The sequence below is a fragment of the Neltuma alba genome, unplaced genomic scaffold (assembly GCF_004799145.2).
Source record: "Neltuma alba isolate B1F8T4 unplaced genomic scaffold, ASM479914v2 tig00003021_pilon, whole genome shotgun sequence".
NCBI lineage: Eukaryota > Viridiplantae > Streptophyta > Magnoliopsida > Fabales > Fabaceae > Neltuma > Neltuma alba.
Window position 1 is genome coordinate 24,547 of NW_021633108.1, and position 23,255 is coordinate 47,801.

The 23,255-nt window shown below is 36.1% G+C and overlaps 3 protein-coding genes across 4 annotated transcripts; 1 reads left to right on the plus strand and 2 right to left on the minus strand.

The window, feature by feature from the left end:
- Positions 1-8,961: 8,961 nt before the first annotated feature.
- LOC114740012 (60S ribosomal protein L27a-3) lies at positions 8,962-9,743 on the minus strand. Its single transcript, XM_028928128.1, has one exon. It carries the CDS (start codon positions 9,662-9,664, stop codon positions 9,224-9,226), a length of 441 nt encoding a protein of 146 aa, XP_028783961.1. The 5' UTR covers positions 9,665-9,743; the 3' UTR covers positions 8,962-9,223.
- Positions 9,744-12,210: 2,467 nt separating this feature from the next.
- Positions 12,211-14,649, minus strand: LOC114740010 (uncharacterized). The gene is made up of 4 exons (XM_028928124.1): positions 14,107-14,649; positions 13,846-13,998; positions 13,539-13,744; positions 12,211-12,689 (listed from the first exon to the last, which is right to left on the minus strand). The coding sequence occupies exons 1-4, from the start codon at positions 14,563-14,565 to the stop codon at positions 12,482-12,484; spliced, it is 1,026 nt and encodes a 341-aa protein (XP_028783957.1). The 5' UTR covers positions 14,566-14,649; the 3' UTR covers positions 12,211-12,481.
- Positions 14,650-14,973: 324 nt separating this feature from the next.
- Positions 14,974-21,485, plus strand: LOC114740015 (ABC transporter B family member 26, chloroplastic). 2 transcript variants are annotated; one of them, XM_028928131.1, is made up of 18 exons: positions 14,974-15,482; positions 15,578-15,705; positions 16,065-16,107; positions 16,342-16,386; positions 16,491-16,613; positions 16,696-16,799; positions 16,939-16,993; positions 17,074-17,144; positions 17,237-17,339; positions 18,212-18,422; positions 18,651-18,724; positions 19,252-19,308; positions 19,397-19,471; positions 19,808-19,882; positions 19,962-20,243; positions 20,347-20,411; positions 20,489-20,549; positions 20,912-21,485. In XM_028928131.1, exons 1-18 carry the CDS (start codon positions 15,024-15,026, stop codon positions 20,990-20,992), a joined length of 2,112 nt encoding a protein of 703 aa, XP_028783964.1. In that variant the 5' UTR covers positions 14,974-15,023; the 3' UTR covers positions 20,993-21,485. The 2 variants fall into 2 exon arrangements, with proteins under 2 accessions (XP_028783964.1, XP_028783965.1); XM_028928132.1 differs by having other exon boundaries at positions 15,172-15,482; positions 15,578-15,716.
- The last annotated feature ends 1,770 nt before the right edge of the window (positions 21,486-23,255 follow it).

Sequence of the window (23,255 nt, forward strand, 5' to 3'; positions counted from 1 at the left end):
TACAAGAATTTGAACATTAATTAGTTTATGAGTATTAGCCTCTTTTACTAAACTCAATCACGTTTAGTAAATATGATTATTCATGCATTGTAAGGTAATTTTTTGTCTGGCTACTTGTGCTAATTAATGCTAAATATCTTCTCAAATTTTATTACTTTTAGTTTTAATTATAAGACTTTATTATAGTCTATAAATAAGATCTTATAAATATGATCCATGTTTGATCATATGTTGTGCTTCGTATGAGTTCTTTTCATGAAAGAAATATGATGATAAACAATTTTTAATTTTTTTTTGGGTGAAACAACAATTTTTAAGTTGTGAGTTCTAGAATTTATTTTTATGGGTGAGTCGTATGCATTTCTTCTATTTGCAATAATTTTTTAAATTTTGTCACGTACATTATAAATTTTGAATTATTTTTTATATAAAAAATAACATTTATTATTGAAAAGAATAATATATCACCGTTCTATGTTATGCGCGTGAAATAAAAAATATCTCTAGATTCGTATGGGCCGCTTATAGTTTTCTTAAAATTTTATAAGAAGTCATGATTTGCTTTATTAAACTTGTTTTTACCATATGACAAGTTCTAATAAACAATTTATAACAAGTTCAATAAGAGAAATGATAACTTCTGATAAGCAATTCATACAAATCTAATTTTCTTTATTCAAATGACAATTTCTAGATTTTTTTGGCAGATGTAACAAGTAATTCATGACAAGTTCAATAAGACGAATGACAACTTCTGATAAGTAATTTATATAAATTTAATTTTCTATGTTTAAATGACAATTTTTAGATTTTTTTAGCAGATGACAAGTTTTAATAAACAATTCATGACAAGTTCAATAAAGCGAATGACAACTTCTGATAAGCAATTTATAGGAATTTAATTTTCTCTGTTCAAATGACAGAATTTCTGTGTTTTTGTCACTGCATTGTTGTCACCACTTTTTTGATTAAGTATACAACATTAAATAGCTCTATATTATTACAACATATAACTGATTTACATTACTTATTAGGTTCATAAATCTTATTTTCATGATCTAGCTTCCACAACGTCCTCTTTGGTTCTGTGTTGAAGGTGGAGACAAATAGTGATAATGGTGTCCTTCTTCCTTTCGCTCATTCCATCTCTCACCTTCAAAGATTGAAGAAGGGTTATCCTCTCTTTCTTCTTACATTCAGTCGTATCCTTTGGTTTTGTCAGTGGTGTTCTATCTCTCTTGCAGGAAGACAATTTTGAAACATAGAATTAGATTGGGGAAGATTGGGGGTAGAGAAAGAGGGATCCAGACATTCAGTAGAAAAAATTAGGGGTGTTCAAGGCCGGCCCGTCCCGGTCTTATTGGGACGGGACGAATCCGTCCCGAAATTTTTCGGGACGGGACAAAAAAGGGACCGGGATGGGACAGGACGGGGTCGTCCCGTCGCGGTCCTGTCCCGGTTCCTCTTTTTTTTAATTTTTTTAATTTTTTATATAATATCATTTTTTTCATATTTTTTTAAGATTTGAGACTATTGTATAGTGTAAAAACCCTCTTCCTTAAACATTTATACTTTTCATAAGACCACTACTATGGTAGAAAAAGGAAAAATGTACATCAACTACCATAGTAGAAAGAGGTTGCGTAATTTTAGAAAATTTACATTTAAAACTTGGTTCCCTCTCAAACGCAGTTGCATGCAACTATCATCATTCAATCACAATCACTGGGCCTCCGGGCCTCCGGCCCGGGTAACGACATACATCAAAATCAGCCCCTTTCCAATTGATCTCAAGCACGAATAACAAAGTTTCATAAAGTAATAGGAATGGCCTCCGGCCAACAAAACGAGTAGGTAATATATTCTCCAGTTTACAATAAGGCCGGGAAATCAAAATATTTCAAGAAAACCCTAGCTGTGGCAATATACAACTATCCATGCATAATAAAGCTAGAGGCCTAAAGCTAACCCAGCTCAAGCCTCTGCGTCTCTTCCCGAAGGTGCTCGCCTAGAACCTTCTCCTGAAAACATTGTAAACCACGGGGTGAGACAAAGTCCCAGTAACCAACCTTTCCAATACTAGGTACTACTAAATAGGTGCTCGTGAGGTGTCAAGTGGGGCAGTTCACAAATAATACATAATGATAGCCACAACAATTTATGCCAGTGCAATGATGCAATCCCATCAACCAAATCCCTCACTTTGGGGGATTTTCAGGAGCCGAACCCGGCCTATCCCTCACTATGGGGGACGTAAGGAGCCATAAAGGCCTATCCCTCACTCTGGGGGACGTAATGAGCCCGAAGGCCTATCCCTCACTATGGGGGACGTAAAGAGCCAACCATCATGCATTAATGGAGGCCTTACCACGTGGTAGTAACAGACAACTCTCACCAAATTTCCCAATTAATGCATCATGCTCAAATCATAATCAAGAGTAATAATCACTTCACAATTAATCTCATTCAGTGGCATATCTTTCACAATTCCACAATTTCATTCATCATAAGTCCAAACCCCCACAAGACGGTTTTCCCTTTTTATACACAACATACGGTTCGAACATAATTTCTATTTAAAGCACAAAACATAAATCTACTCACAATACCACAGAAGCAAGTACTAAGGATTGGAAAGTGGTTACCTCTCGCCTGAGCAAGGAATAACAAACCAACGATGTGGCCCCGTGCACCACCAAGACTCACAACCAGTCTACACAAGCACACAAACACACAACCATCATATATTAGCTTTCAAACTAATAATGTGGCCAAAAACACACTTGGGGACACAAAATTCCTATCTCCCATCAAAACTCTACCCAACTCAAGGGGATATAACTATCAAGGCAACACTCCAACAACCCATTTGAACAATTAAGGTTCCAACAACAAATCTAAACCGATTAAACATCCAATTTAACCCTCCTTAACATAACCCAATTCACAAAACTCAAAATCAATCTCTACATTATCATCCTCAATCCCAAATCATCCAATTCCATAAACCCTAACTCCGAAACTCAAGATTCTTTAAATCCAAGGAAACTACACCGATTAAATACTTAAACTAACCCAATGCAATCAATTAAACTCAAAACAATCGGTCAAAAACCTCAGTTCCATCATAACTTAGAAAAACCTAGAGTTCCACTAAAAATCCTCAGAAATTCCAAGTAATTCTAAGAAAGAAAGAAGATTAGAGGTTAAAATCACTTACTTGAGGTAATGGATCCTTAGAAATGTCTTTCCCAAGCCTCAAAACCGAAACCCTAGCAGAGCTCCTCTCTCCTCCTTCAGATTTTCTAATTTTCGCAACACTGAACCCTCCAGCGATTATATAAAATCGCGACCTTTCGCCGCGGCGAACTAATCCCGAGAGGGATTACTCGCCTAAAAACCTGACTTCGCCGCGGCGAACCCCAATTTTCGCCGCGGCGAAAGCTTCCCGAGAGGAAACTCTCGCTCGCCCAGAAGAACTTCGCCGCGGCGTGCCCTAACCTTCGCCGCGGCGAAACCTTCCCGAAAGGGAAGCCTCGCTCACCAGAACAACTTCGCCGCGGCGTACCCCAGACTTCGCCGCGGCCAAACCTTCCCGAGAAGACACTCCCCTCTGAAACTCCCGGTGCGCCGCGGCGAAGTTACTTCGCCGCGGCGAACATACCCTGAGAGGGGTACGTTCACCTATGCCTCCAACCAACCTCAAATCCAACCCAAACACCAAGATCAAGATTAAATCACTAATCTATCCTCAAAATCAACCCAAAAGAGGCTATTAAGACCCGGTAAAACTTAGGATGTTACATATAGAACTATGGATATATTTATTTAGAGTTTTTATATTGTTAATGATTGAGATTATTGATGATTAGAATTTTTAGCAAGTTTTTTTGTGTTAAAAGCTTTTGTTTAGAGTTTTTAATGACTATTATATGTAATATTTTGAGCTTTTGTTTAAGAGTGCCCAAACAAATAAAAAAGATGTTTTTATAAGATTTAAGCTCAAAAAAATATAATTAAAAAAATCAGATTTTTTTAAAAAAATAAAAAAAATAATCTCGGAACGTCCCGTCCCAGATCCGTCCCGTCCCGACCGAGACTGGGACAACCTCGGGACGGGCCGGGACACGGGACAGAAAATCAGTCCCGTTACTGTTCATCGGGACGGAATCGGGACGGGCGTGTCCCAGTCCCGATCCGTCCCGTGAACACTCTTAGAAAAAATAATGAGTGCAATTAAGGTTTTAAGAGATGAGTTGGGGAGGATGGAGCAAATGAAAATAGAGATGACAAGAGAGATTGAGAAATGGATATGGGAAGAGGATATGAAAAGCAGAAGGGCATTTCTATCTTTTAACCAATATTTCATAATTTCTATTTGAGATTGACAAATCTAAACCGTGATTTCACATATTCAAGGGTTTTTGTTTATTATTTTTCCTAAAAAATATTTACATTTTCAAGAAAATGGAAGTAAAAAAAAAAGGCAGGAGGCTTTGGGCGCGCACGCGCCTACGTGGAGATAACAAAATATAGCAACTAAATACTCCATCCGTTTCTTATTATAAGAGACATTTGATGCTTATAGCATGTTCCTATATATAAGAGACACTTAAAAGTTGTCTCTACTTTTTTGTGTTGATTTCCTATTTTACCCATATTTATTGTCTCCAACTCACACTCTCTCTCCCTCCTACTTCTCTTTCTTTTAATAATTTAATTGTTCTTTCTCATGCTCTCTCTCCTTATTAATGAGGGCATTTTTGAGAAAAAATTATATTTTTTACACATTAATTGTTCTTAACTAATTTTAACTGTTTTTTTATCAACGTAATTCGGTTATTTGTCTCTTATAATAAGGAACGGAGAGAGTAAATAATTGTACTTTATTTTAAATACGAGACATAAATTCATTTTCTTTGATGTATTTATTATTTTTTAAAAAATGATTTTGTTTAACTTAAAACTTAATATGCACTGCCTCTCGCGCTTAATATGATAACTATTTGTAGATTCAATTATGCTCTAGACATAAGGCCTAAGTTCATTTTGTCATTTATATTTGTTTATTTTGTTCTCAAGTAATATGATTGTGTATATTAATAATTTTCATTAAAAGTAGTTCAAATGAATATGATTAATAATAATATTTTTGAGAAGATAATACTCGAATAATTAACTTAATTAACTTTTAATTTAGAAAAAAAAAGTTACATGACGTTTATATATATTGAGGATACAGGAGAGAGAGTATCCAATCTTAAAAAGGTAGGAGGATGCGTCTGGAAGATTGGAAGGCTGGCGCCCGGCTAAACAACTAGAACATTCCCGCTTGAGAGGGCCAGTCTGCCCGCTGCAAAAACGACAAACAAAATCACATGAACGACAATATTCGATGGAGCACTTTGCTGCCGCTTTGTTGGGACTTTAAGACACATAATCCCCATTCCCATCATGATTGCGTTTATGACGGCTAACTAGCTCATCCTATCCTCAAAATAATTTTCTGAAAAAAAGGTGCTAATCTATCTAATCTAATATGAATGTAAATCTAATCTAATCATATGTAAAAACTAATTATGTGACAAAACCAACCTTAAATTCTTGCTTGTGTTGCCAAGTGGGATGAACCTTAAAACATCGTAATCACGCCAACTCATCATGATGAATGGGATAACATTGACATAATAGATTGAATAGATGCAAGAGAACGTCAAGTCGTTTTAGTAGTTTTCTAGAAACCCACTATAAATTAATTTGTTAATTCTCGACATACGCGCTCGCAGCTTCATCAATAAAAAAACTCGTATTGTCTCTATTTTGCGAGAACTAATAACTGGCAACAAGAAATTAAAAGAAAATAATAATAAAAAAGGGATTACAACTGAAAAAATATTGTTAAAAATAAGCCAAATGAGACTATAGACAGCTCAAATAAAGGGATATACTGGCAGGAATTGAAAATCAAGTTGTTCATGTTGACATAAGTTTGTATGTTCTCTCCTCCTCCTTTTTCACGGGACGAGGAGTATTGCCTGTGAATAATAGAGACTAATTTTATTTAGAATGCAAGACACTTAGGACAAACCACTTCTAACTAATGGGGTGTTTGGATTGCTTAAGAAGTACTTTTAAAAAGTATTTTTTTTACAAATTAAGGCAAACTCCTCTATATATCTATTTTATATGTTGTAAAAGTACTTTTAAAATTATGATTATGATTTTAACCAAACACCTCTTAAGTTTACTCTATGGCCTATGCAGAAGAGTTAGAAATGGAATCAACAGTAACTTCTTTAGGAAACAGGAGCCCTTATAACTAGCATCAATGAGAATTGGTAATGCATGTGTATTTTTGTCTATCAACTGTCTTATTTTACATAATTTTTTTATCGTGCCACGTATTCATTTGATTGAGGTTGTTTACTAAAGCAATATTATTCATATAAATAGGTTGAATGAACTTAATTCAGATTGTTTATAGTCCACACATGTGTGAACGTGATGACGACATAAAACTTCACACACACATTTTGCGTCATACTCTTTCTTAAAATATACAAATAAGCTTTTGCTCAGCATGGAAGATTTAGCCGGGAAAGGGTTTGGTTTCATGCAATATAGCCCAATCCTTGAAGGTCATGGAGTCTTCCCAAGTATCCTTTGCCCGCTGAGCCCCCTCGCACGCCACCCATTTTGCGGCGGATTCCGATGACATTCCTTCCATCAATGGCCGCGCCGATTTCTTCAGAGTTCTCCATCGAGTTCAAGAAGCTCTGGTACCTCTCCTCGCCGGCCCACCATTTTCAGCTTTATCGCCCAGAACTCCCTCAACACCATTCAAGCTGTTCTTTCAGGTGTTGCTATTGAAGCATTAAAAAGAATCAGTTTTCTAAAGTTATTCTTCCCAATCTCTAATTTTGACCTGATCTTCTGTGTTACATAAACGCTTTAAATTTGTTTCTACCTCGAGATTTTTTCCCTTTTAAATAAAGGATCTGGGTCATTTAGAATTACAAAATTGCAAGTGAAAATTTGAAATGAACTGCACATACATTCAATTCCCTCATGCCCCCCCCCTCCGGGGGGATGCCTAAATTAAAATAAAAAACCATCTTGAAACCTAGAAGAATAAGTCATAGCGTTGCAGAATATAACTGATAGTTCTAAAATCCTTAAAGGAGATTTTAGTATTTGAAGTCCTCATATGTCAATGTCAACTATATAAATCATGCATCCCTCATATTCATTTTCCTCATAAAAGAGGGAAAAGAGTAGAGATACAGTTTTTTTAAATGAATGATCTGCAGGGCATATGAACCAGAATGATGTCAGCAACCATGTTACAAATATCAAGACAGAGCTTCAGTTGTAACATTCTAATTTTGAGTTTAAAAGTATAAAAAATAGTCTGAAATGAGTAAATTATCATAATCCTTTTGGCAGGAGTCTTAAAAATTCTCTGAAAGAATAGAAAGATTTTCAAAAACTAAATCACAAGTAAATACTTTTCTGAAATAAAAAATTGAAGAAAATAGAGACTTCAAGTCTCAAAGGCTAAGTATGAGAAATGAGTTGCCTTATTGTCTTCATAGCCGGAATAGATAGAATAGAGGTGATTTAGATTTTGCATGATTACTGGAAACCGGATGAAATTTGAGCGACGAGCCATATTATTTATGTCATACGACTTGCTTAGTTTGTTGGAGGACTTAAATTGTATTAAAGCAAACCCTAAAAATGAAGAACAAGGCACTACGCATGATGAACTAGTTCAAATTTTGATGGCCGAGTTTGGTATAAAATCGCAGGCATCTCTTGATAAATATAGGATTTAGGGGGAAATATCAATCTTATGCCATACAAAATCATTTTTAAGAAGTAAAACTAAATATCCCCTAAAAAATGGATGGGCATAAGGTTCAACCCAGAAGCGGAGCGGAGAAGACCCATCAATGAAAATTAAAGCAAAGCCATCTTCAGCTGCAGGTTATCTGGCCATTTATTTTTGGTTGGAGACATTATTGATGTTGCATCACAAAAGCTTATTTTTGTTTCTCAAAATAAATAATGACTTCCCCATTTGGCTAGTGTCAGTTATAAACTATTTAAACGCGATTCCACGCCATTTATCATGCAACTAGGAATAGAATGGATCTCTCGATTGCCCTTGTCCGTATCATCTTCCAAACTCTATTTTCTTATTTATCTCCCGGTGACCACATTCAATTTACTTGCTAAATGCCCTTTATACTGCCGGCATACCAGTGGACTCTAAAGAAAAAAATCATTGTCCTGGGAATTTTCATTCACACAAGTCACTCAAATACATCATAAAGTATAGCTACGACAGAGGCATAGATAGCACAGCACAACATGTTTATCCAAAAAGAAGAAGATACCTGACATGAACACCAGGATCATGGCATAGCAAATTCTTGAATTATGAGGACAAAAATAACATAGAATTATTCTTCATTCAGGCACAGAACAAATAAGCGGATCATTCCTCCGCAGTTCGCTGAAAGAAGCCACAGCATAATGTCTTCATCAGAAAACGGAAACTTTGTCCACCTTATCTTAATCCTTTTAATCATATAGAATGAACAAACCCAACCAGTATAATTCTTCACTGGACTTAAATGTGTACATGAAGCAAAGGCAACATCGTTAAACAAATCAAACAGAAACGATTCTGCCCTCGCAAAAATTAGTGTCAGTCCATTGCATGAAATCTGAAAAATGAGGTTCATTGCTCATTTTGTTGAAGTTTTTACACTATATATCGTTATATAGATGACTGACTAAAACTAGTATGAGCTGCGGGGAAAATACTGCATTACATGAAAATTCCAATCCAATCGAATATCATGAGAACCGGTGAGCTCACAACTGAACAACATCGAGGGTAAAGCAAAATGATAAAGGATTGCGTGATTGGTTCAGGGGATAGCACCCAAGTTCTATAAGATTTATTGTCACTACGCACATCAACTTCTGAATCAAAAGTAAAAAATCGTCCATTTCATAGAGAATAATATTAAAGATGTGATCAACAGTAAGAAACTCAGAGAACTAGGAAAGCGCGGGATTGAGGGAAAAGAAAACCAAAAGCATTACCTTGACACGAGTTCGAATAGATCAAAGCTTAAATTTCAATCAATTCCAAAGGAACTACCAACAGAGAAACAAAATTCTAATGAACAGAAAAAGTATCCAGAACCTAAGCAGTAAGAACCACAGCCCCACCGGCCTCCTTGATCTTTTTTTCCGCATTCTTGGAAACAAGCTTGGCCTTCACCACAACAGGTCGGTTCTCCGGCAGAACTCCTTTACCCAAAACCTTGAAGTACCCATACTGAGTAACATCAATCAAGGGAACATTGTCCTTGGAGGCCTTCTCTCTGACCTCATTAGGAACCAATGACCAGAGCTTGTCGATGTTCACAATAGGGCAGTAGAACTTATTGCGAAGCTTATGGAAGTAGCGCATACCTACTTTCCCGAAATAACCAGGGTGATACTTGTCGAAGAGAATTCTATGGTGGTGCATACCACCAGCATTACCACGACCACCTGGGTGCTTCCTGTGCTTGCCGATACGACCGTGACCGGCGCTCACGTGGCCACGCTTCTTACGATTCTTCTTGAAGCGGGTCGTCATCTCCGATCTGTCTCTCTCAGCAAAAGCTTCTCCCCCAGCAGGTAACGGCGGCCCGAGGACTTGCTGAGTTAGGGTTTCAGTTATTTATTTAGATGGAATGGAAATGTTGGATTTGTTAGCAATTCTGCCTCTAGGTTTCAGAAGACAAGGGCAGAACTGGAAAAATAAAATTTCGTTATTGGAGCCCATGGACTGACTATTTACTTGGGCCTGAACCTTATTTTCTTGGGCCAGAAACTTATAATCATAAGGAGACTGGTGTAGGAAAAAAATAACGAGAGTCAGTATATTTTAAAAATGTATAAATATTTAATTTAATTACTGTAGACGAAAACGGCCCTTCTTTTCATGTTTATTTTATAAGTAAGAGGTAATCTAAACTAGTGATGAAATTTCTACTAAATAATGCTATTCTGCTTTTTCCTCGTCTTCAAGAGCCTATTTAAGCTTTGTTTGATTAAAAGGATAGCAACAAATTTCTTTGATTATACTATAGGAGTATTTGGATAAAAACCAAACTATTATTTTAAAAATGCTTTTACAATATACAAAGTAAATATGTGAAGAAGATTGTTTCGTTTTAGAAAAAAAATACTTTTTAAAAGCACTTATTGATGTTGCCAAACACCCCGGTATCCGGTCTACTTTGGTTGGGACAGGTTTGGAGTTAATGTTCTCAGTGGCAGCGGATCTGCAATTTTACTAACCCTCTATTTGGATAGGAAGAAAAGCTGAGAGGAAAGAAAATGAGAGGAGAGAAAATATTATCACCTCTCATATTTAGATGGACAAGAGAAAACAAAAAGGAAAGAAAATGAGTAAATATATAAATGACTAAAATACCCTTTCTATTATATCAAAATATATCTTGATTAAAATCAAATTAAATATCATAATGAAAAACCATATTTACATTAACATAATCATATAATTTAAAATCAAATTATTTGATAAAGATATATTATCATGTTATTATATTTTAATATCAAATAATTTTGTAAAAAAAGAAAAAAAATAACATTTTGTATAATGTAATGCTAAAAAAAACCAAAACAACAACTCTACTTGTTTTTCCTTTCAGTTCATTTTAAAAAGATTTTTGCAATTTTAGTTATTTTATTTTTTAATCAAGCAAACACAGAAGAGAGACTTGATAATAATAAATAAAGTAAAAAAATAAAATAAAAAGTATTATTTTGATGAAAAAACATATGTAATGGTACAGAAAAAAAATATGTTTTCTTCTTATTTTCTCTTTATATATGAAGAGAAAAGTTGGAAAGAAAATAGGTTATGATACCCGCCTTATTTTCTCCTCAACTTGTCTTTCCTCCTACTTTTCTTCTTTCATCCAAACAGAAGAAAAACCATTTTTCCTCCTATTTTCCTTCCTAGTTTTCTTTCATCCCTTATTTTCTCTCCATCCAATCATAGCATAAAGATAGGAGCCTAAGGGCTTGTTTGCTTTGAGGGGAGGGGAGGGGAGGCTTCATTCTCACCTTGTTTGGTTTGATTAAAAAGGAGGGAAGGGGAGAGTATTTAATGATTCCTTGTTTGGTTCAAGGAGGGGAGGGGAGGGATAGTAATAATCAATTTACCATTTTACCCTTACATATTAGTTTATGTTTTTTATTGATATATTATATAAATTAATTTACATCTTAATTTAAATCATATAATTTAATAAAAATTCAGTCTTATCATGTTAATATGTGTATTAAAAAATCGGTACAGTAATTTTTTATTCTAATTAATATAATAATATATTTAAAATAATCAAATTAACAAATTTTATATGCTCTAAGAAAAATGAAATTTTATTTTCTTTAGGCTATCTTTTTTTCCATCTTTAAAATATATTTAATAAATAATATATTTATAAAAAACAATTAATTTTATAATATTATAAATTTTTATTTAAATAATTTTTTATTTTTAAATAATTTTTATAATATATTTTTAATTATAATAATGTATATATATTTTATTTTTTTACTTAGGATAATATATTTTTTATTTAAAATAAATATTATAATAATATATTTTATAGGTAAAAATGAAATATTAAAAAAATATAAAGGCATATTGGTCCAAAATTTTGACTCCCTTCCAAAAATCTCCATTTGGAGGGGAGTCAAAATGGGGGGAGGGAGGGAGGGAAAGGAGGGGACATTTTAGCTCCCCTTCCCTCCCCTCCAAAATTTTTAACCAAATGAGGGGAGGGGCTCCCCTCCCCTCCCCTCCCCTCCCCTCCAACCAAACAAACCCTAAATTTCTTTTCTTTTTTTTTTTAATATGAACTGTATAGCTAACTCAAAAAACAAGGAACACAAGGCAACAAAACTATCTCATCCTCCGTAACCTCCACCTGCCGTACATAAGAGGAGGAGGGCGGGCCTAAATTTTCAAATGAAGTAGGCTTGGGGAACAAAATATTCGTTTTAGAATTGTATAGGAGACAACAAAACTTGATTAAAGAATGTTCGGTGAAGCAAATATTTGCGAGGGAGACAATCAGCCCAATGCTAGATCGGAACAGCACAAACTAGTCCAATCGAAATTAAAAAATTCATCAACTAAATACGGGCTTGATTTCACGTTAAGAAGCACCTAAACACAATACTATGAAAAATGCCCTTAACAATAATCTCATGAAGAGGAAATTTTAATAAAATATATACTTTTAGCCACTTCACTAAATTATATACTCGATACTACATATACATACAATAATTTTACAACATGCAAGAACCAGAACCTTACAAAATATTCTGAATAAATACATCACAAGCCGTGCAATTCAAACTGCATACGTATTCATCTGTGAAGAACGAGTGCAGCTCCAACTAATCCCAGCCATATTGTCAGACCAACCCAGAAGGCTCGATTTTTCTCCAATCCTACCGGCGGCCGCCATACAAGGAAGTCTGCCAGATAGTCTCTCGTTGATGGAAGCTGATTGGTCACTGTCCCGCTTCTATTCTTATCCTTGTCCTTGTATTTATCACTCCATGTTCCAGCATAGCTACAGTCATGGCATACACACATCAAATTTATCCAAGATTTTGAATTGCTCAGAGTCACAAATGTTATATGAAGGGGATGCATCATAACTACATGTACCCAGTTATAAGGTTCTCAGACAACAATGCCTTCCTTCAACTGACACCATAGACCACAGGGCGGAACCAGGCTTAAAGTATGAAGTTGGTACAGAGTTGTGTAACACTTGCATTATAATCAGAAGAAAAAATTTGAATTTTTTTTTTTGCGGGGGGGGGGTGTGGCTCTGGCCAACCCCCTCTCCCTCCACAATTGGCAAGGGTTCTTCACAGACTGGGATGTTCAGAACAGAAGTTAATCATTGAACTCTAACGTAACCATTAATAACCAAATGGTCAGGAATTTGATAATTGCCATCATTCATTCTTTTCATTAATCGTATATAGTTTTCAAATTGAATCCTTCATGCAATGAGAGTGAAAATGACAAAAAAGAGTATGACTGCGTACATGACTCACCTCCCCTCTCAACACCCATGATCTCTCTCTCTCTCCCTCTCTCTCTCTCTCACTATACAGAGTCTTTCGGATCGATCAAGCGTCAGTGCAAGTTATAGAAAACCTAATTAAACCCAAAAGGCTTTCATATCATGAGAAAGCATGTTAAGTTAACGCAAAATTACTCAAGGACATTTACTCAACCATGTGACTGTATCAAAAAAGAAAAATGAAGAAAAACTGTATCAAAAAAGTTTACTCAACCCTGTACGCTTTGATTTGAAGTTATTTTGACGCAACCAGCAACAAATGAGAATAATAGCGATAAGAACAATTATGCAAAAATAATAAGGCAAGTGACAGCATCAAAATACCTGTCATAACTAGAACCAATCAAAGGTATGGTCACCATTTCCTCTTGGGATATCTTGAGCTTTGGTGCTTGCAAAATGTAGCGAAGATCTGCAGCTTGACGTCGGATGCTGAGGCTAGGGTGTTTCTTCTCTAATTGCTGGTACAGAGCTATGCAATCCGCATGGCGGTTGTTGGCTTCATAAGCCATAGCAAGCCATATCTGTATCTGAAAGTTTCCCCCAAAAAAAAAAAAAAATCAATAAAGAAAACCAACTCGCTTTGTTTTGCTCATTAAATAAAGAGCATTACATGCAACACTCAACTAACCTCACCACCAAACAATGTAGGTCTGGGAATAATCGTAAGTGCGCCTTCAAGAAACTCTATGGAACGTCCATACATACCCTTCCCATAAGCTTTCTGACCCAATTCAAACATCAGCTGAGCCGTGGCTCTCCTCTCCGCCTGCTCCTTAGCCACCTAAATCATCAAATCCATGAACAACAACTTAGAGCTGATTCTGGTCTAATTATTTAATTTTTGTACAGTCTGATAATCCTTAGATAAGCAAATCAAGAAAAATCGAACCTTTTCAAGCTCTTTTCTGACTCTCATCCTCTTCTCTTCCTCCGTCTCTTCCCCTCCTTCCCCTTCATCATCGTCCATCCGACTCTGCAATTCCTCAGCTTTCTTCTCTAGCTCTCTTCTCTCCTCGAGCTCCTTCAGTCTCATCCGCAATTGCGTCTCCCAATCATAAGACTCCTCATCAAGCCCGTTCTCGTTGTTCTCTTCATCACTAGACTCCGCATCAAAATCAACACCGTTTACCTCTGAATTTGACTTTCCACGAGCCACGACTCTGTTCCGAGCTTCTCCATCGTAGTCAAAACCCTTAGATGAAACAGAAGCGCAGTAGGCGTGACAATCTCTCTTGGGCAAGCTCAAAATGACGTCCAGAGCCACCGTTCGAGCCTTCCGCTCCAGTATCACACCCCGCGGCGACGCCACATCTAGTAACAGAGACAATTTCCCCAGATTGACGGCCATCGAATCAAAGAAGAGAAGAGAGGAGAGGAGGAGAAGGAGGCAGGGTTGAGAATCAGAGAAAATTGGTTCCCCATGGAAAAGACTGTCAAGAAGATATTTTGGTGGTGTAAAACGTAAGGACCAAAATGCCCATGAATCTATCCCTAAGGATTCCAAAGGTTTCTGAATTGGGCGAGTACGTTGGGGACTTTGAGAGTGAGAACTGAAAACGTGGCACGGTGGAGGCGAGGGCCGTGTGGCAACTGTTGCAGTTGGAAGTTTTACTCACGAATTAGAATTCGTGCACGCCAAACCGAACACGTCACCAGAAATGAAGCGGCGTCGTTTCGTTTTGATTGGTCGTGCATGGCTGGGAGCCTGAGATGACCAAGCCTCGCTAAAGGCGCTCAAGCTCGGAGCTTTATCCAAAACTCACACCATAACTTCTATATGGTCTGGAATGCTCCTTTCCATCGTCAATGGCTCTGCTTCTGGGCGGCATTCAACCTCTGATACTAACTTCTGTTCGTCACGATCATAGAAGACCTTGTATCAGAGTTTGTCGTAGACGCTTCCATTTCACTGTTAATACTAGAATTCATACTGTTCTGTCCAGGCCTTCTTTTAATCGGAGATGCATACTTGGGAGCCCTCCAAAATCAGCGTCCATAGATGGGTTTTCTGTGCAGAAGAATCCAGAAGCTTTAGGTGAAGAAAAAGAAGAAGATAAAGAGTTTCTGAAGAGGCTTAGGAGATGGTTCAGTTTCATTCCTTCGATTTTGCCTGGTGGAAGCTGGTGGAACTTCTCCGAAAATGTCGAAATTCAAGATTCGGCCAAACCCGTCACTGTGTGGCGCGCTCTTGCCAAAATGTGGCAACTTGTTGCTCAAGACCGATGGATTATTTTCTCTGCATTCTCTGCTCTCATTCTTGCAGCGGTGCGTGCAGTCAAATTTTATTCTTATGCTGACTGCTTTCTGCAACTTAGTTTGACGATGTGGTCAAAATCAATTATTCCTTCGTTGTGTTTCAGGTTTCGGAGATTTCCATACCGCATTTCTTAACAGCTTCTATCTTCTCCGCACAGAGCGCGGATGTTACAGTTTTCCGGCGCCATGTGCTTCTCTTGGTTCTGTTCTGTATAACTTCGGGAATATGCAGGTCAAAATCTTGTATGGTCATATCTCCCTTCTACCTGCTGACAGTGATATGACTCTTTTCTATGCCACTTGCTGCTCTAAATAAAATCAATAAAGAACGGAATGGAATTGCTCTTCTTCTACTTAGCTCAAGTGTATCATTCTCTATACCTTTTTCTCGTCTCCTTGGTTAGTTGTTCTCTTTGAAAATTCCTGATTAACAGCCGAATAAGCGGATGTTTTAAAGGTTCTGAAGGCAGGTGAAATAAAGCACAGGCAAATCGCAGCATATGAGAGATTGATTTTTATTTTTTTTTTGACGGTTGTTGTCACTAGTTATCCATCTGAAACTTTTCATTTTGCATGTGGAATATGCTTCAGTGGGATAAGAGGCTGCTGTTTTGGAATTGCAAATATGATACTGGTGAGTTTTTCCGTCATGTCTCCCTTGATGCACGACAAATAGGAGGCGGTTACATTGTCTGAGTTTCATTTTAAGAGACTTGACACAGCACAATATATTTTTTCAAATTTAATAATACAGTACTTAAATAATGTCCAATCTAGCTCCCGGTTTTCGTTGACTCGTCTGATTAAACTTCTTTGGCGCCTGTATATTTACCGTTGAATGGAGTTTAATCATTAATTATATCTGCAGGTAAAAAGAATGCGAGAAACATTATACTCCTCCCTTCTTCTTCAGGTTCTTCTGCCCTCAATACTTGATATCTTAATCTTTCTCTGTTTCATTTTCTTTGCCCCATTACTGTCCTTTTGATTCATTTGGAAGTGCCCTTTTTGTCATAGGATATATCATTTTTTGACGATGTAACAGTTGGTGATCTGACAAGTAGGCTTGGTGCTGATTGCCAACAAGTTTCACGTGTTATTGGAAATGATCTTAACTTGATATTGCGCAACGTTCTTCAGGTTGCTTTGCCTATGAAGTTTCGATGCTTTTAAAAATTTAACCCCCTTGTTGGGCCCTGAATTTGTTTTTTCATCTGTACAGGGAACAGGTGCATTGACCTACTTGTTATTTTTGTCTTGGCCACTTGGTTTATTTACATTGATGATATGCTCTATATTATCAGCAGTTTTGCTACTTTATGGAAGGTGAATTTTTTTATTCAGTCTCCTCAAATTTTCTATCAGAGTCTCAGCTTATTAGCTTCCTCTGTCTCTGCCTGGTGTTTCCCTTTTTCTTTGTTTCCTGTATATCATTTGTGTTATTTGGTCGTGTCTGTCTGCATAGGTACCAGAAAAAGGCTGCAAAGTTGATCCAAGAAGTCACTGCTTCTGCTAATGAAGTAAATAAGTTCCTTACACTATTTTCCCCCTTGTTTCTTCAGTGGCATATGACCTTTTTTTTTTCACTGTTGAATCATAGGTTGCACAAGAGACATTTTCTCTGATTAGAACTGTCCGTGTTTATGGAACAGAAGAAGAGGAACTTGGAAGGTGAGCGTACTTGAATTATGACGTATTAAATAAAACATTATTTTCTACAGTTCAGTAACTTTGATAGGCATATTATCCATCTCTCTCTACAGGTACAAATGGTGGCTGGGAAAGTTAGCTGATATAAGCTTGAGACAAAGTGCTGCGTATGGATTTTGGAATTTCAGCTTCAATAATCTTTATCATTCAACTCAGGTATAGCCAATTTGAGCACAAAATCTTTACATTAGGTTTTTTGACCCAAAAAAAAAAAAAAAACAATGCCTTCACTTTTTCACGTTAAGAAACAACAGATAAAACTCTATTTAGGTCATTTGTGAATTGACAATTAATGTAGGGATACATGGGTACTTTTTCCAGAACAAAATAAATGCAAGGTTATGAAGACGTAATCCAAAATTTTAGATTGCCTTGCATTCAGTTTGCCCTTGAGTGAAACATTAAGCACAGTATGGTCAAAGAAGGATACGTAGAGATTGCTAACCTCCACGGATCGACTATAAAAATTATGTTTCTATCCAAAGGGGTTTACTCAATAGTTAAAGAGAGACGGTAACTGTGTTTAACTATTTGGGTCTGAATCTTCTATTAAGCACTTTGGGAAGTAAAGTTATAAATTCACATGCTGGAATGCTAAATCACCTTGGATGTGAAATTACCTTGAGCATAGTCCCTCATGTATTTCCTCAATTCTGTTTGGAGTCGAATCTCCTCCCCCATTTTAAATGAGGTATAAGCATAGCTTTCTGCAAAATAAAATAATAAATGCAAGGCCATCAAAATATTTTTTAAAACAAGAATTTTGTGAACTCATTTGCCTTTGCAAATATTGGGTTTAGAGACAATGACCTAAAGCCCTGGCATGTGTCATAGTTTTTTTAATAAAGATGTTTTTTGGGTCCAACACCAAATATGGAGAATGCTAACTGTGTGAATGTCTTGTTCTTTTTCCTACTAAAAATATTATCACACCATTGAAAGAAAGTCTTCTAGGACCACCTCATTCATAATTATTTATCAAAGTCTGTACATGACCTCTGCTTTTATTTGAACGTTTAATCTTTTAGGTTATCGCCGTGCTGTTTGGAGGAATGTCTATTCTAGCAGGTCATATTACAGCAGAGAAACTTACTAAGTTTATACTATACAGTGAATGGCTTATTTATTCAACCTGGTGGGTGGGGGACAGTATATCATCTTTGATGCAATCTGTCGGGGCTAGTGAAAAAGTATTTCACCTGATGGATCTCTCACCTAGCAGTCAGTTCCGTGCAAAAGGCAAGTCTTGTTATGGGTCATGTCAACTACTTCACATGTTTACAACTTTGAACAAGTCTTTTGCGTTTTTCCTTTGATTGGTGGCCACGTTTAATGAGGAGATTACCTTTCATTGTATAAGTAATAAAATGATAAGAAAAACTCGTATTGCAGAAGGTGCAAGTTTCTTCCGAGATTTTCATAGTTATGTAAAATTGATATTGAAATTTGGACGTGGCTTTGTTACAGGAGTAAAGCTGCAGAGGTTACTTGGGAATATTGAATTTATAAATGTATCTTTTCACTATCCTTCAAGGCCAATGGTATAGCTCTTCTTTTTATAATATCTTCATTTGGCTTCTCAAAAACATGTGATGCTCTTTTCGGTGCTGAAAACAATTGCTTCAATGCATTATGAGTAGTGCTGGAATAATTTGTGCATTGTTAATCCATGAAGTTGTGAATTATGTTATTTTCTTTTGAAGATTCAACTCGTATTTGTAATATAAATTGTGAAAACGTCTGAAAATAAATCAGGTTCAGGTTCTTTCTTTGAGAAAAAGAGGGAGGGGGAGGATGGAGAGTTTTATGACTGTATGGTGCTTCTATCTCATTCGTTGTCGTTATCTTCATTTTATCACTTATATCTTGAATAAAAATGCAATTTCTGATGTGAGTAGCATGCTTTTACTGTGATGGATATTAATATCTTGACTTGACAATATCTCTGCCAGCCCTTGTCCCTTTGCATGGTCTTCCTCCTAAATATAAATTTGTTGCGCACATGCATAGGGTTAACACTCATGTTGTCACCAATAGGTGCACAACTAATGAACAATCATTGTAACAGGTATCTGTAGTGCGGCATGTAAATTTTGCTGTTCGACCTGGTGAGGTGGTTGCCATAGTAAGAAACTACTTCAAATGTTTTTAATGGTTCCTCATCTGCACAATGACTGAGATATTAAGTTCTCATTTCCTTTATTTTTACATAGGCTGGTCTTAGTGGCAGTGGAAAAAGTACACTGGTGAACCTTCTGCTCCGCTTATATGAGCCCACCAATGGTCAGGTAGCATTAGTTTAGCTTCATATTTAAAATTTAATATTAGAAATATGGGAATCGGATAGTTTGGCGCTTCTAGCATTGAATTAGAAAGGAACAGCTGAAAAAAGGATCTGTGATATGAAATAGCTGTTGCTGAGAGAGGGGAAAAAGAGATTCAGTCACTTTTTTCTGTCATTTCTTTATATATTGGTTAATGTTTCTGGGGAACTAGTTAGGTAGTAACTGTTTTGTGACCAGTTATGCTCTACATTAATATGACTTGAGTAGATGGTTTTTACTTGAAGGGGTGTGTGTGTGTGTGTGTGTCTTTTTCGTTTTTAATGTTAAGTTTGATTGCAGATTTTGGTTGATGGCGTCCCTCTTAAAGAGTTGGACATCATGTGGTGGAGAGAAAGAATTGCATTTGTTGGACAGGTTAGTGATTTGCCAACATGGTGGAATTACAGTGACTTAAAATTAATTTCTCCTGACCCTAAAAATTTTGTCTGTACAGGAACCTAAGCTCTTCAGAATGGATATTAGTTCAAACATAAGATATGGATGCACTCGAGAGATTAAGCAGGAGGATGTTGAATGGGCTGCAAAGCAAGCTTATGCCCATGACTTCATCTCAGCACTTCCTAATGGCTATGAAACACTTGTTGATGATGATTTGTTAAGTGGGGGACAAAAGCAGCGAATTGCTATTGCTAGAGCTATTCTTAGGGATCCAAAAATATTGATCCTTGATGAAGCCACAAGTGCGCTGGATGCTGAGAGTGAGCATAATGTCAAGGTCTGCTTCCAAATGCTACCTAAGGCCACTTGACAGTATAGACTATAGGCACCATAAATTTGAGAGAAAGATATATTGATGATTGAGTCTCCTTTATCTGCAGGGTGTTCTTCGTTCTGTTAAAAATGACTCCCTGAGTATGAGAAGTGTTATTGTAATTGCACACAGGTGGGTCATCTTTTATTGAAGTTATCGTTTAAATTCTATCTTGATTCCGCATTTGAAATTTATGACCTGCTTTGCAGGCTTTCTACCATACAAGCAGCAGACAGGATTGTGGTCATGGATAGCGGTAAAATTGTTGAGGTTAGTTAATTCTCTCGTTTCCAACGCCTTCTTTACTTACTGTTATTCCTTGATGTCCCTTTTTGAAGCTTATTTTATTTGATCATCTCATCATCTGTTTTTAGTCTGGATGATCATACGTGTTCTATGTATTAGATTATGAACCCAGCAACTTTTGCCATATTTCTTTCATTTGTATCTATTATTTCATTTTTCTGGGGAAAGTAATCATAAAACTCACATCAAGAATAAGTATTTCTTAAACTCTCACGAAATATACTGAAACAAACTATTTCCTTTGTGATGGCGAGAAACTATGACATGAGATTTCTGTTTCCTTTATCTTTCCCTGATCTGAAGCCGAACTGTTTGCATCCACACAGATTGGGAGTCACAGTGAACTTCTCTTAAGAGATGGTTTATATGCACGATTGACCAGTAAACAGGCTGACTCGGTGGCATGAGTTTTCATCGATTTTTTGTTGCTTCTTTCTCATCCTCCGCGGTGTCCTGGGACAAGCAATTTTTTCTACTGCTGGACCCATGTGTTGATAGTATTAAACAAGCGAAACTTATGGTTTCATCAAGTACATATATACATCTTGCTGTTGTTTTGGATTGAAGAGTTTGACAGAAGCAGGTTCTTAAAAGGCATAAGCTAACGCATAAAGAAGGGGGCATAACGCTGATAGCCTGAGAGCCAAGCTTGATTGATAGCCAGGAGGCCACCTTGGAGTTTTTGGCTATAATTGAAGGAGGTTTGCCTGTATGTTCTATTGAATCTATGAATTCATGGATGATGTAAATAACGCATTTCCTGACCTTGGGCAGCCAGTGCACAAGATGTTGCTTTGTGAGTTCTGACAGCCCTTCCCATTTGATAAAATTCTCTATTCGGTAATATCAAATCTGTTTAAACATTATCATGCTCGGTTAATAGTAGTTCTTTTTTCCCAATCTGATCTTCGGAAAAATAGAGTCTTTTTCTACTCAATCCAACCGCCGTTCATGCTAGTATCAGCTTTAAGTTTGTGGTAGTAAATTTTTGTCTTGAAAAAAAAATCTAACGTTGTGTTTGGCTTAAGGGAGGGAAAAGGAAAGGAGGGATTTTAATTAAGGAAAGGGAATAGTAGCTACAAAAGGGAAGGGAGGGTCGGGAAGGATTTTAATGATCTCTTGTTTGAATTGATTGGAGGGGAGGTGAGAGAGCAATTTTAATAATACCTTATTTTGTTCTAATAAGAAATTGACTATTTTGACCTTATAAAATTTAAATAAATTTTCTCACTTTTTTTATTTTGTTAAGATATAATTATATATATAATACAATTCACTAATTTTGATTTACAAGACACAGTCACACACTTATAAGATATCAAGATAAAAAGTTGTGAGTGATAGCTTTCAATAAAAAAAAAAGACCTTGAAGGTGAAAGAAAATACCGACGGCCTCTTGGAATTAGAAGAAGAGAGAAAAAAAATAGGTTTATAAATACTCACTAATTTTGGAAACAATTATCTTGACAACCTCTTACTAAATGTTTAAAAGAATTCTTTTATGGAGAAATATTGACAACTGATTAGGGGTTAACATATTGAAAAGGTATGTAAGGAATTAAAATATTATCTCTCATCTCTCTTTCAAAAAACTCTACTTTTAGAGGGGAGGTTAGAAGAGAAAAAAAGGGTAAATGAGCCCTTCCTTTCTTTCAAAAATATCTTAACCAAACAAGAAGAGGAGAGTTGCTCTCCTCTCCTCCTAAAAAATTGCACCATACAAACAAGGGGAGGATAACAACTCCCCCCTTCCCTCCAAAAACGTTGTACCAAACATAGTGTAAGAGGCAAGAGCTTCGTGACATGAAGAACACTTTGGAGATTTGTCTTGTATTTAATGCGATATCCAATGTTCACAGGAAAAAAAAACGTATTATTGAATAATTTTAATCTGTTTCGCAATTCTTGAATTTTAATATAAATATTTTTTTATTTAAAATATAAATCTCTTATTTCTCCATAACAACAATAACCACAAATTCTTATAAGATTAACTACATTGACTGCATGATGTAATTAAACTTTATTAATGCCCAAATTTTTGAATAGATTGTTGATAAAAAAATCATATCAATAACTTTATTGAATATTCTCTTTAATTTTTCTTTATCTTATTTTTGTGAATTTTTCTTTTTTTTATAAGACTTCATACTGTTTAATTTATCCTCCTTATTAGTGTGTCCAAAATCAAAGATTTTTTTTTTAATGTAAACAAACCATTGCAAACAATTTTTATAATTTATTTTTATAGAAGTCATTCTAACTTGTTTATTTATATGTTCATTATGAATTTTTTTTTCCTTCGCCTGGCTGCACATTCCCCTCATCTCTGGCTACCTTCACTTTATAGTCATGTTGTAAGCAGTATTCAGTACGTATGGCATTGCTCGTTTTATGGTATAAGGTTCATATTTTGTTGGTAAAAAGTTAGCTTTGTATTTATTTATTTATTTATTGGGTAAGACAATGAGACCCAAAAGCTTGGCATCTCAATCCCACCCAGTCTCCTTCCGTTTTTGTTGGGCCTTTTTAACCCCATAGTTTGTACCAGGATTCATATTAATTTGACAATAGCAGAACTGCGTAAAACAACTAGATAACTTATATGGAGCGCGCATTGTTTTTCCCTGGTACATGACTGCACATTTGAGGTAATTCAAGATGGCGCTC

Coding starts and splice junctions, on each gene's coding strand:
- LOC114740012 (XM_028928128.1), bottom strand. CDS start 9,664: ATGACGACCCGCTTCAAGAAGAATCGTAAGAAGCGTGGCCACGTGAGC.
- LOC114740010 (XM_028928124.1), bottom strand. CDS start 14,565: ATGGCCGTCAATCTGGGGAAATTGTCTCTGTTACTAGATGTGGCGTCG. Junction 13,999..14,106: donor TCAGAAAAGAGCTTGAAAAG/GTTCGATTTTTC, acceptor TTGATGATTTAG/GTGGCTAAGGAGCAGGCGGA. Junction 13,745..13,845: donor CTACATTGTTTGGTGGTGAG/GTTAGTTGAGTG, acceptor GGAAACTTTCAG/ATACAGATATGGCTTGCTAT.
- LOC114740015 (XM_028928131.1), top strand. CDS start 15,024: ATGGCTCTGCTTCTGGGCGGCATTCAACCTCTGATACTAACTTCTGTT. Junction 18,423..18,650: donor CAGTCAGTTCCGTGCAAAAG/GCAAGTCTTGTT, acceptor GCTTTGTTACAG/GAGTAAAGCTGCAGAGGTTA. Junction 20,550..20,911: donor ATAGCGGTAAAATTGTTGAG/GTTAGTTAATTC, acceptor GCATCCACACAG/ATTGGGAGTCACAGTGAACT.